Below are 12690 nucleotides of genomic sequence, written 5' to 3'. Positions count from 1 at the left end.
TGTTTGCTGAAGATCTCTTCACTTTAGAAGCAAAGATCTAGCAGCTGTTGTATTCAGGACACTATATATTGTTGGTCCAATGTTTCGTTTTTTGAGCTGTGCTGATATGGATTTTTTTGTTGGTATATGCATTCGCTATTCCAGGACACCTAATCTACTATCCAGCTAGTACAAGTGTTTTTGTATCTTTATGCTAACTCGTTAGCTGATCCTGGTTTGGCTTGTGCCAGTGTTGATTCGCACCAAGAGTTTTGCTGTTTTTAATATCTAACATATTTTGCATAGGTCTAACCCTGTCTATTATATAGATAGTAAGGTTTATCTTTAAGACGCATTCTACTTTACAAGGAACCTGTAGTAGTGTTGTGAGTAGGATATTTTATACTGATGCATCAGCTTCTTGACAGTCGCTGATTCGCATCCAAGTTTTGCTGTCTTCTAACATTTAACATTTGTGCATAGGTTCAACCTTGTTTATCATGCAGACAGGAAGATCTGCTTTAAGACGTGTTCCACTGTAACAGGAATTGTGTAGTAGTCTGTTGAGCGTAGGATATTTTACACTGATGCACCAGCGTTTCATGACATGGCTGTATTGATTTGATTCCCTTTTTTGAATTATAGAACTGGACTCTACTCTTTTAATTAACATAATGGGATTTAATGACATCGTCCCGAAGGGAAGTCGATTTGTTAATATAGGGTACGTAGTAATTACCTTCCAGGTTAGTACTTGTATATTTACGATAACCTTTCAGTGACCCCTGTTTTGGTTCGATGTTAGTGTTCTATGTGTCTATAACAAGTAGGATAGTCTGTTTTGGTGAGCAGTCACTATATAGATAAATATGGTTGCTAGCCAGCTTAGCGACACTCTTTATAACACTACCTACTGAGTTCAGTTACTGTTTCAGTAGCTGTTCTGCATTTTAGAAGGTTCACAAAAAGTGTCTATAGTTTTGTTGCTTAGACACTCTTGTCGTTAGAAGCTTGTGATAAGCATAGCTCAGCGATCAGATCATGAGAGTTATTGTATATGTTTTAATTTATCTTATGATATTATTGTTTTAAATCTGCATATATTTAAGTAGTACATCCTGCAGAATGTTTTTAGTAGTGTTTCGATACTGTGTTGACAGTGAGCAAGGTATATATCCGGCGCCGCTTTTGGCGTTAGAGTTCATTATGTTTTCTTTTTTGCATTAGCAATGTCTACTTAATGTACTATGAACATGTTTTATGTAATTTAAGTCTAGTTAAAGTATGGTAGTTATGTACTTTAAACATTTTTTATGTTTTTGTTTATTCATTATTTAAGTCACTTGAAACTATTCTTGTTGATGTCTTTTTAAATCAATGCAAGATGATTGGTATAATTATTCAATTAGTGCTTTATTAGTTTAAGTTTGAGCGCCAAAATTTTGTATAAATGGTGGCCTAGTTTTACATTGTGATACACCTGAAGAAGCGTAGTATACCTACGCGAAAGCGCTTGTGTCTGTTCCTGTCTGCAATAAAGAAGTTTTACTACAGCTTTTGCATCTCTGCGTGGTGCTTCCAGTGGATTTGTTTGGTTCTGTTCCTGTCTGTTTTCCATCTGGAGGCTTTGTTCTTTGGCTACAGTTTTTGTATTTTTATTTTTACATCTACATTTATGGTAGGTACAAAACTGTACTTTCGTGCCCACTCAACTCTGGCTATGGCTACATCTGCCGCCTTTAAATCAAGAGTTTCCTTGGATGATATCTGTTCAGCAGCCACTTGGGCCTCATCTCATATCTTCATCAATCATTATAAATTGGACATTATCTCGAGAGGGGAGAACTTGTTTTGGCTCTGCAGTGCTCCGGAATATCCTTCCATGAAGGCAGCCCAAGGTGTAGGTAGCTGGGACTCTGTCCCACAGGTTGCAGACCAAATGAAGTTAACTATTTAGATTAAGAAGTTATGTACTCACCATAACGTTCCATCTGAGTAGGTAAACTTCATTTGTCTGCAACCGTCGTCATCGTCCCCCCCCTCCATCCCCCTGACCTTCAGATATGTTTTATGACATATAGTGATGTACCTTTCCAAGAACGTAGTTAGTTATCTACTATAGTGGTTGCGGGCAAACTTGATCTGAGGTCAGTCAGGGTTGGCAGGGGATTATGGGTAAGGGGAGGAGCTAGGAGCTTGGATCTAAGCTTTGTAAAGTTGCCGGCTCAGATCCGAGATCGGATCCATATCCCACAGGTTGCAGACAAATGAAGTTTACCTACTCAGATGGAACGTTATGGTGAGTACATAACTTCTTATTAAGAATATGCAAGAAATTCATAGGTGTGGAGTTTGCAGATGCCTTGTAAGCCAGGAGAAGAGAGAAAGTGCTTTAAGACGCTCCATGTAAGGCAGATTTTGTTATGCTTTGTATCCTTTTTGTAAGGATCCTCTGAGGTGGCTCTGTTTGCTGCATAGGCTTGTTCATTACATATCGATGGGACCATTGTACTCTGATTGGTCTGATAAGGGCAAAGTACAGTGGGATACTGACCTCTTTGAATGTAGATGCTGTGCCCTTACCTGTAAGTTGCACAACATAAAAGTATTTCAAGTACCATATGGCCACAGTGAGTGGGTGAGTTTGAGGTGGAAACACTCAGCATGTTTTTATGAAATGGGAATAACCCCTCAGAGACACTGGGAAAACATGAAAACTCCATTCAAGCATTGTCCGGAGAACAGGATTGAACCGCGAACCTTGTGCATGGAAGATGAAGAGCTTACCCGTTTTGCTAAATCTGAAATCAGACACGCACATAATTTTGCATATATTCCTCCTCTTTTTTTAACCTTTTCCTGTGGCTCATTATCCTGCTGTAAGAATGTTTGTATTATCTCTCTGCCTTTGCCTAAACACAAAAAAAAAAAAAAACACCTTATGTTGACTTGTGTTATCAAAAATCTGATACACTGTGCTAAATAATAACACAGCTTTCTATAAGAATTAAACCATTTGAGAAATGGGGATAGCCAGTTCCATTCTGTAAAAATATGAATTGCAGCTTGCTTTTGTATTAGTAACTTTAAGTTGCATTGTGACTGAAAGATGCAGTGTAAAATACAAAAGAAAAGAATTGTTCTATTTCACAGAGTTCAATACCAGCTTTCTGGATGAAGCGGGATCTGAAGATGATTCTGGAAACGAGGAGATTCATGACATGGAATACACTCATGCTGAAGCAGAAGAGCTAAACAAAAATGCAGAGGTCAGTTTTTTAGTTAGTAAACAAAATGTGCAGAATAGCTCCCAAAATTTACATTCACGGAATTGCTTCTCAAGTCATTCCCTCTTTTTAATTTGGCTACTAACTGCTTTGTGTCTCTCTCTTGTGGGCTCTTCAGATGGGTTGCTATACTTTACACATTTTTATGCAGTTTGGTTTCTGCACCTTTGTACTCTGCAGTAACTAAAAGGCACCTTGTATAGTGTAAAGAAACAGAGTGGAAGAGTACATCTTTCTGTTCTACTTATGGTTTGACTTTTCTGATGAGTGTTGGATCAGTCAATCCCTTATCACAGGGAGTTGGAGGAAGGATTTCTGAGCTCTGGAAAGCTGCCAGTCTGGGTTTGTGCAGACATAGAACCCATATTCCACAAAGGCAGTGAGAATGATGAACATAGAGGTGCACTTTTTATCACTTTCGAAACCATTCCCCATGCCAGACCTGAAGCAACTGCATTAACTAACTTGGGGAGTCACGCTCCCATTAGAGGAAGCCTAACATGTCAGTCAGTCAGTTCTGTTTTTCGGTGTCAGCTTTAGGAATCATGCAGTTGAATTTATTCAGCAGCTTGCAGTAGTTGGTTTACAGCTTCCTGACACGGATGAAATCCCTTTGGGAACTTTCTTTTTTCTTTATTATACTTTTGATTTTTTTCTGTTTTATTTAAAAAATAAATAGGTTTGTTAACTTTTTATTTTAATATGCTTACTGTGTTTCTACTGCTGTTAATTCCTCTATACATTCTAATCTGCTGCTGTATTTGTATGCTTTATACTGCTTTTAGCAGTTGTGGGGGCTTTTCTAAAGGGTTTTATTACCTGTACTGGGAAACTGAACTTGTGTGGTGTCAGTTGAAAACTAAGGATGGTCTCTTGCATGCAGAGCCGCAATTTTATTGCAACTGTTTCTGTTTATTTGCTTCATTTTGAACTTCTGACATGAAAATATTGCATTTTTCACTTTTTTCATTTATGATATTTCTTACGGATTTAACTCTGCTGTGGCCATTTTTATTGTTAAATTGCAATTTTGCAACAAATTACATTATTTGCATTTTTGTGGAGATTTACTTAGAGACTCATGAAGAAAATGATGAAATGATTATTTATGCTGTTTTTAATGTTTTTTTTTTTTTTGATTTAAGAGCATGTATTTGATTTTTGCGCTGTTTGCACAAATTAATTTTACAGGGTAATGTGAGTGTGTTGTAGAGCAAGGCATAGCACATTTTAAACAGTTTTTGCTAGATTTTGTAAAATTTAGTCCTGTTTGCTCTATGGGGGACATAGTTTATCTTTTCTATTGTTGCTGTCCTTGGCCATCTCTTAATACTATCAGTATATTACACTGGCTGGTGTACCCCTGATTTGATGAATCCTGATACTGCTGCCCCCCACCCCCCAATCAAATCCAGTTGCACCTAAAAAAAAAAAAAAAGAAAGCTCTAGAAAGACATGCCTCAGTCTACGGTATGGTTTGTGAATCTGTTGATGTTTTTCGTGTTTCACTCTTGCAGTCCTGACTTTTGGGATTTCCCACAGTGGAAGCTGTTAGCTGGCCCAACTACCAGAGTATATTTTCCCCTCCTGAAGCCGGCGGATGCCCTATCCAGCGTCACTACTGGTTATAAAGGGAGTCGGCTGGTGCCATGACCTCAGTTCTTTCTTGCTGTTGGAGTCAGAAGCAGAGGTGCTTGTCAGTGCGCTGGTCAGTCTGCACCAGAGAAAGATAATGTCTAAAGCTAAATACCCTGTTGGGGAACTTTACATGTGCTTTTTGACTAATATTGGAGAAGGTTAACAATTGTGTCCACTGTGACAAACTGGTACCACACCAGGACTTTCATTCCATTTGTGTAACTTGTTTGGGGCCAGAACAGAACATTCCTAACTTTTGGTTTTGTGCTCACTTTAATATCAGAACCATCAGGCATAAGGCTGAGATTCTAGCTAAATGTTTCAGTGAGTCATCAGGATATCACATACCATGTCATCTGCCAATCAAGCTGATGTAGAGATCCCTAGGTGGAAAAAGGTAAAGTGCTTCAGTCTTAGGACTTCAGGCGATGCTCATTTGCTGTCAGCAAGTCCTCCTCGGCTTGTGATGCTGAAGAAGTTGAGGCACCTTCACAGCCCCATTCAACTGAGGTGGTGGCACAGGGCCCCTTTTCAAACCCATTCAGAGTCTGATATGCCTCCAGGTTGCTGCTGTTCCTTACAGGAAAAGGACTTCACTTGTTGATTGGGTCTGGAATTGCTTTGCATGCTTCAGCTTCCGATGACCGCTCTAAAACTGATAACGGCTCTTCGCTTTGTCAGATCATCACCTTGGTCTTTCATTCACTAGAGTTTGTTTGTTTTGGTGCTAGTGTAGAGGTCTGCCTTAAGCCTAATCTGAAGACCATTCACAAAAATGCTACTCCCAGCTTACCTCAACCTAAGACCTACCAGCTGCCACTCCCAGGCCTACTAAAAGGACCTAGTGAAGTTGGCTCAGGATTTGGTTTCCTCGATCAGATTCAGACCTGAAATATTCCCTGGTAAAAGGAAAGAGTGGTACCCAACCACAGGAATTTTCTGATTCTTTTGACTCTGAGGATGATTTAGATCAGGATGAATCCACCCTTGAATAGGGTGCATCCATTGGAAGCTCAGGACTGCCCCCAATCCAAGAAAAGGGTTAGGGAATTGCTTAGTCTCCCTGAGCATAAACCCCCTTGCCATCCCCCCAGTCTTAGAGGTGGTAGACACTATTCCTAGATTCTTCTTTATCCTCGGATCCAACTCTGCCACATTTCAGTAGACTTTGATCCAGCTCTCAAGCTCCATTTGCTGCCATTTTGGTTAGATGTAGGTTACACTCTTAAGCTGAGCTCTAAGTGATTATTTTTTGTGTCAGAATTTTTGGATAGTCCTATTTCTCCCCACTCCACCCCCCCCCCCCCATACTCTCTTCCTCCCTCTTAGCATTCGCTAGGTGTTAGGCGTTAGTGTTGTTTATCTTGTCCTGTATCTCTTATTTTGGTAGTTTGTCAAATATCATTGTTGCTATATTTTAATTACCTTTTTAGGTAGTTAAATCATAGCTGGTATTATTTATAGTATTTCTTTTGGGCTTACTCTGTTGTTGATCTCCTTTTAAAAAAAAATTTCTTTGGCTAATAAGGTTGTCTGGTGGATTTGATTTTTTTTTCTCTAGTCAGCTGGGTCTGAGAAGCCGACAGTGTTGAAGAAATGCACTTCCTGTGGTTATTAGATCCCTAATTTGGATGCCCACAAAATGTGTTTATTGTTTAGGACCCGACCACCTCAATACAGCCTGTTCAGTATGCTCTACCTTAATTCCCAGAGCATTAGCTGACAGGCGCAATAAATACTTGGGAGGTCTTTTGCCTGCTGCTTCTGGGGCTCAAGCCCCAACCATGCCATTAACATCTGTTTCTTTGGAAACCAAAAAGAAGTCTCCATCAAAGTCTCCCCAAGCTTCGTAGGAGTCGGAAAAGTTCCAAAAAATCTTGGATATGACCGTTTTGGATCCTAAACCCATGAGCCTTCCTTCAGATCCTAAATGCCTTTCGGATCCTACAGTTTCCGCTCCAATACTGATATGTTCTTCGTGTTTCACTTTTGCAGTCATCGCTTATGGGTTATCCGTGCTGGGTAGCCCTCAGCCGGCCTGAATATCAGAGTAAAGGATTTCCCTCCTGCGTCGGCTGTCGGTCCCCTGAGGCTGATGTCAGGTCTATAAAAGGAGGAAGACTACACCATTACATCAATCTTTCTTGCCGTGGAGCCTGAAGCAGAAGTAGTTTGGAAGTACGTCAGTCGGCCATTGCCAGAGTGAGGGCGAAACCTACTAAACTAAGTGTCCCGTTGTGGAACCTTTACTTCCACTTAAACCAATGTCCAAGAAAGTTAATTACTGTCTCAGTTTGGAAAACCGATACCACACTGAGACTTTCATAATCTGTGTGTAACTTGTTTAGGCCCAGGCCACGACGTTCCCAGATATCTGTTCTGTGTCTTACTTAACACTAGGACCATCCATAGAAGAGCAGAATTTGTAGCTAGGCATTTCAGGGAGAGTAGTTTCCAACACTAAATGGCATCCATTGGTCAGTCTACTGCGGAAATTCTGAAAAAGAGAAAGGAAAGAGACCACAGAAGGTTAAGCCCACAGACGACTCGGACCTGAAGTCAGCCAGCCATCCGTCCACTAGTACAGCAGGACTCAGTGAGGCGCATACGCAGCCACTGACAGCTGAAGAGCCATCGCAGGCCTCTACCCTAGCCCCTTTTGGAGCCTGGTATGCAGCCGGATCAGGCTTCTCCTACCGAAATGTTAGTCGCCAGACCTACGGTTGGGTCTGGAGCCACTCTGCAGGCACCAGCTTTAGTGGAGGCCTTTGGGATAACTGACATCAGACAAAGACCGACAGCCACGCCACCAGTCAAAACCACACATAAAATCCCATTGAATCGCTTAGACCTAAGACCAAGGCCACCCCTAGGAAAACACCTTCCTCGGAGCCCGGTCACTGACTACCTTCCCCCCAACTTGCTCAGTCTCAACCGTTACTTAGGATGGCTGAAGATTTAATCTCGCTCATCAGGGGAAACCAGTCTTCTCAAGCTGCCCCAGTCAAAAGAAAAAGGGAACTTTATCCAGAGGTGCTTACGGAGCCAGAGTCAGAGGACTCTGAATTTCTGAACTCAGGCACTAAAGAATAGCCCCTGGCAGCCTTTGAAGTTTCAGACACTGAGGAAACCATTCCTTCTGCATCCCGTCCCGAGGACCTCTCATTCGGGGCAACCTTAAATTCCCTCAGAGAGCATTTCCTTTGAGAGGCTTAGGACTGACCCCAGTCAGAGAGACTGAGAGAGTTTCTGGACTTAACCACAACATAAACCCTTAGCCATTCCTCCCATTCTGGATGTAGTGGAGGATGTCTTCCTGGAGTCTGGCCTCACACCTGATACCCTGCCCCCTGCACGCAGAAAGCCTGACAGATATAATAGAGTGCCAGACACCCATAAGTATTTGTTCAAGAACTCTGCAGCTGACCCAGAGGTCATTACTCGGGGACCTAAGGGGGCTAGGGCCAGTTCCTCCAAAATTCCCATGGCCTCTGACAAGGAGAGCAGAGCCTTGTACTGATGGGGCAAGAAGGTCTACACTTAGACTACCCTAGTCATTAGAGCTCTCCGTTGCCAATACCATATGCTTAAATATCAACAAAACATGCTGGATTTATTAAAGCAGAAAATATCCACCTTACCAGAAAGTACTACTACCAGAGAACTAGGAGGTCTGATGCATTCCAGCTCTCAAGTGGCCAAGCATTCCATGCATTGTGGCTTTGAAAGCCTCTAGCAGGGCTGGAGTTTCTTGCTCAGTCATTAGAAAGCATGCATGGTTGTGGGTGTAACCATTGCCTGATCAGGTTAAATCAGAACTTCTGAATGCCTCCTTGGATAAGGAGCAGTTGTTTGACCCTAAGGAAGAGGAGGTGAATAGAAGACAAGGTCAAGTCAATGCAGATGGTCAATGACTTCCTGCAGGTATAACCCCCCCCCCCAGATTCAGCAGGAGCTTCCCTAACAAGCATTGGTCCTTTGCTTCCCAAGCAAAAAAATCTGCAAAGGAAGGGGTGCTGAGATAAGCCCTCAAGGCACCAGCAGCAAAGCCAGCAAAGGCATAGACAGTGGACCTCTACTACGCTGAGGCAAGGGAGTTTTAAACAATGACTCGTTCTCTCCTTACTGCCCACCCACCCCCAACCCCCCCCCCCCCGACAGACTAGAAGGAAGACTTCCCCTATTCCTAGACAAGTGACAAACCATCACCACAGATCGTTGGGTCTTAAAAATAATTTCCAAAGGATACAGATTCACTTTCATAGAGAACCCCACATGTTCAGGTTTTCCAGATGTACCAGCAAACCAGAGGACAGAGGCCATCCCCCAAATTCAAAAACATTGTGCTCAAGGAGCACTGGAACCAGTACCAAAGGAACAAGCCGGAAAATTATTTTATTCAAGGTTGTTCCTAGTACCCAGAAAGGAGGGCACTTGGCACCCTGTTCTAGACCTAGCCACATTACATCTGTCACTACTAGTGCCAAATTTCAAAATGCTGACCCTTCACAAACTCTTGCACAAAATGCTTGGTTGGTGACCCTAGATCTGAAGGGTGCCTACTTCCATATCCCCATAAGGGAGTCCTGCAGGAGTTTCCTATGCTTCAGAGCAGGCTCAGAGCACTTTCAGTTCTCTGCTCTGCCCTTTGGCTTATCTACTGCTCCCAGTGTCTTCACCAAGTGCCTGGCTCCTGTCATTGCCTTTTATAGACAGGCATACAGATTTACCCCTATCTGGATGACTACCTCATCCAGGCGGACACCAAGGAGAAACTCATGCAGGATATTACCTTTGTCCAAACCCTCCTAACCCCTCTGGGATTTACCATCAACAGGGAAAAATCCTAATTTCAATCCAAAAGACAGCTAACCTTCTTAGGAGCTCTCCTGGACACATTTACCCAAAGAGCCTTCCTCTGTCCAGGGAAGCAGAACTTTCTCCCCCTCTACTATTCTCAGCTGGCTCGCAAGACCCACCGCACAGCAAGGAAGCTCCTGCAAGCACTCTGGTACATGGCATTCTGCATCCTGTTGGTTGCTTTGGCCAGGCTCCATATGAGAAAACTACAATGGTACCTCAAAAACCTATGGTGACAACACCCAGAGTCATGAGAGCACCAGCTGCCTCTGAGTCCCTGCTTGAGAAAGGAACTTATATGGTGGGCAGAAGTATGTACACTGAACAGGGGTCTTCCCTTTATCACCCTTTCCCAAGGCCGGACCATCACCACCGATGCCTCAGACACAAGCCTGGGGGGCCTCACTTAGGAGATATTTGCACTCAAGGCATTTGGGTTCAGGGAGCTCTAGCCCTCCATATCAACCTGAAGGAAATGGTGGTGCACAGGGCAATAATAGCTTTCAATGTCCTCCTCAGACCAGGAGTACTCTTGATCAAAACAGACAACACCACGGTCATGTGGTACATCAACAAACAAGGGGGCACACGCACTCCAACCCCCTTGTCGCCTAGCTGTGCTAATCTGGCAGATTCCCTGGGTACTTCCAAAGACCAGGTAGGAAGGGCCAAGGGCTATCCTCATTGCCCCAAACTGGCCCAGGCAGCACTGGTACCCCTTACTCTCATCCTGACCAAGGAGCTACCCATGAGCCTGCCTCTCATAGCAAAACTGCTAACCCAAGAAAAAGTCAGTATCGCATCCAAATCTTCAAACTCAGCCTATCTGCATGGCTTATACCCCAGAGGTGGATATCAGGGCACCTTTGAGCAAGCCGGTTCTGGATATCATTCAGGAGGCCCAGCACCCAGAAATCCTCTTCCGCAGAATGGAAAAGATTTTACTGCCTGGTGCCACAATAAGAGTGAAAGCGGCACCCATGCCACTCTCGCATTGGATGTTCATCGTGTTACCCTGCTGCAGTCATCACACTTGGGTTATCCTGCTGTCAGGCGGTCCCGCAGTCAGCCTGAGTTCCAAAGTCTTGGTCCGGCGTCGGTTGCTGTCGCTTCTTCCCTGACGTCAGTGCGCCAGGGGGGTATATAAGAGGCATCTGACACCATTTTCTTCAGTCTTTCTTGCCGTGCAATGCCCGAAGCAGAAGCAGTTCGCAAGTGCCGGTCGGCCGACACCTGAGATTTTCGATTCGAATTTCAGTCCGAAGTCTTCAATAAAGCTAAGTACTCCGTTGGGGAACATTTTCTTGCCTCAGTCCGATGTCAGAAAAAGTTAACAATTGCATTTCTTGTGGGAAGCAAATACCTCATAAGGACTTCCATTCTTATTGTATTCCTTGCCTAGGCGCAGACCACGATGTCACAGGTTGTCGGTTTTGTGCTAGGTTTAATAAATGAACTATCAAACGCCGTTTTGACTTCGCACGACATTACTTTGGTAGGAAATTTAATTACATCATGCCATCGGAGCAGCTGCCGACCGGCATGCATAAAAAACGCAAGGATAAGGACAGGCAGCCTAGGAACAGGCAAGACTCTGAGGCCTCTGCTGGGCCTGTCGCTGGTTCTCCGGTTTTCAGTAAGGCGCCTACGCAGCCCCTGACGACCGCAGAATTGGAACCTCAGACAGCTGCGGATTCTCAAGCGGAGTCTACTAGGCCGACGCAGCCATCTTCATTAGGCCCTTCCGACACTAGAGCAGAAGGAGACCCCGGTGCAGTGGAAACACCTTTGATTGCAGAAGGTGTCTTCAGACCGACTACACTCACCATTAAATCTTATGCTAAGCTTAAAACTCCTTTAAAACCAAAGAAGACTGTACATCAGTTTACAGTTCAAGGCCCCATGCCTAAGAAACAGATGCTTAAGATGGCTGAAGATTTGATTACCCTAATCAGGGGTTTCCATCCACCTCCAGATAAAAGACCAAGACAAGAGGAGGATTATGCTTCCTCTGACCAGGTTTCAATTTCCACAGATTCTTCTGAGGAACAGGATTACACTTTTCCCCCTTATGAAGACTCTGATGCTAAAGACTCTATTCCCTCAGCATCTCCCCCTGAAGACTACTCCTTTGGGGAAACTTTACATACCATGAGGGAACATTTCCACTGGGAAGGCCAGGACTACTCTGATTCTAAGAAAAGACTCCGAGAGTTCCTTTTACTACCCCAGCACAGACCACTTGCTATCCCTCCAGTTTTAGATATTGTGGATGATGTTTACTTGGAGTCTAGTCTAAATCCAGACTCTCTACCTCCTGCTCCAGCCAAACCAGACAGATACTACAGAGTACCTGACTCACACAAATTCCTTTATAAAAGCCCTGTGGCCGACCCAGAAACAATTTCCCAGGGTCCCAAGGGGGCTAAAGCTTCTATGCCTACAAATCCTGTGCCCTCTGAAAGGGATTCCAGAGCCCTAGATAGATGGGGAAAGAAAATGTACACCTCAGCAACTCTGGCTATGAGAGCATTAAATTGTCAGTTTCACATGCTGAAATATCAGCAATTCCTAATGTCTCAATTAAAACAAAAAATGGGCACACATACTGAACAGTCTGAAGTCAAGGAAATGCAGGATCTGTTGCATGCAGCTGAACAGGTGGGCAAACATACTTTACAATGTGGATTTGATTCATTGGAAGCTTCCTGTAGAGCAGCTGTTACTGGGTCTGTCATACGTAGACATGCTTGGTTAAAAGAACAAACCCTACCTGATCATGTTAAAGCAAAATTATTGGATGCACCTTTACAGCAGGATGTATTATTCCAAGCAGAAGAGGTTTTAAAGAAAATGGAGGATAAGGCAAAGTCTATGCAGACGGTCAAGGATTGTTTTACAGGTACAACCCCCTCGTTTCAGCAGA

General features: G+C 43.5%; 1 protein-coding gene across 1 annotated transcript in view; it reads left to right on the top strand.

Annotated features, from left to right (window-relative positions):
* Positions 1 to 12690, top strand: part of USP37 (ubiquitin specific peptidase 37) — a gene marked incomplete in the record, with an annotated part of 1580672 nt that overhangs the window by 1446866 nt on the left and 121116 nt on the right. The window contains 1 exon segment of the mRNA XM_044075237.1: positions 3133 to 3248. Coding sequence (XP_043931172.1) covers positions 3133 to 3248 — 116 coding nt within the window.

Source organism: Protopterus annectens, chromosome 6.part0 (assembly GCF_019279795.1).
Source record: "Protopterus annectens isolate FY-2018-M chromosome 6.part0, PAN1.0, whole genome shotgun sequence".
In the NCBI taxonomy this organism is placed as follows: Eukaryota; Metazoa; Chordata; order Ceratodontiformes; family Protopteridae; genus Protopterus; species Protopterus annectens.
Note: the sequence above shows the minus strand (reverse complement) of the source record. Positions and strands in the feature narration are given on the sequence as shown.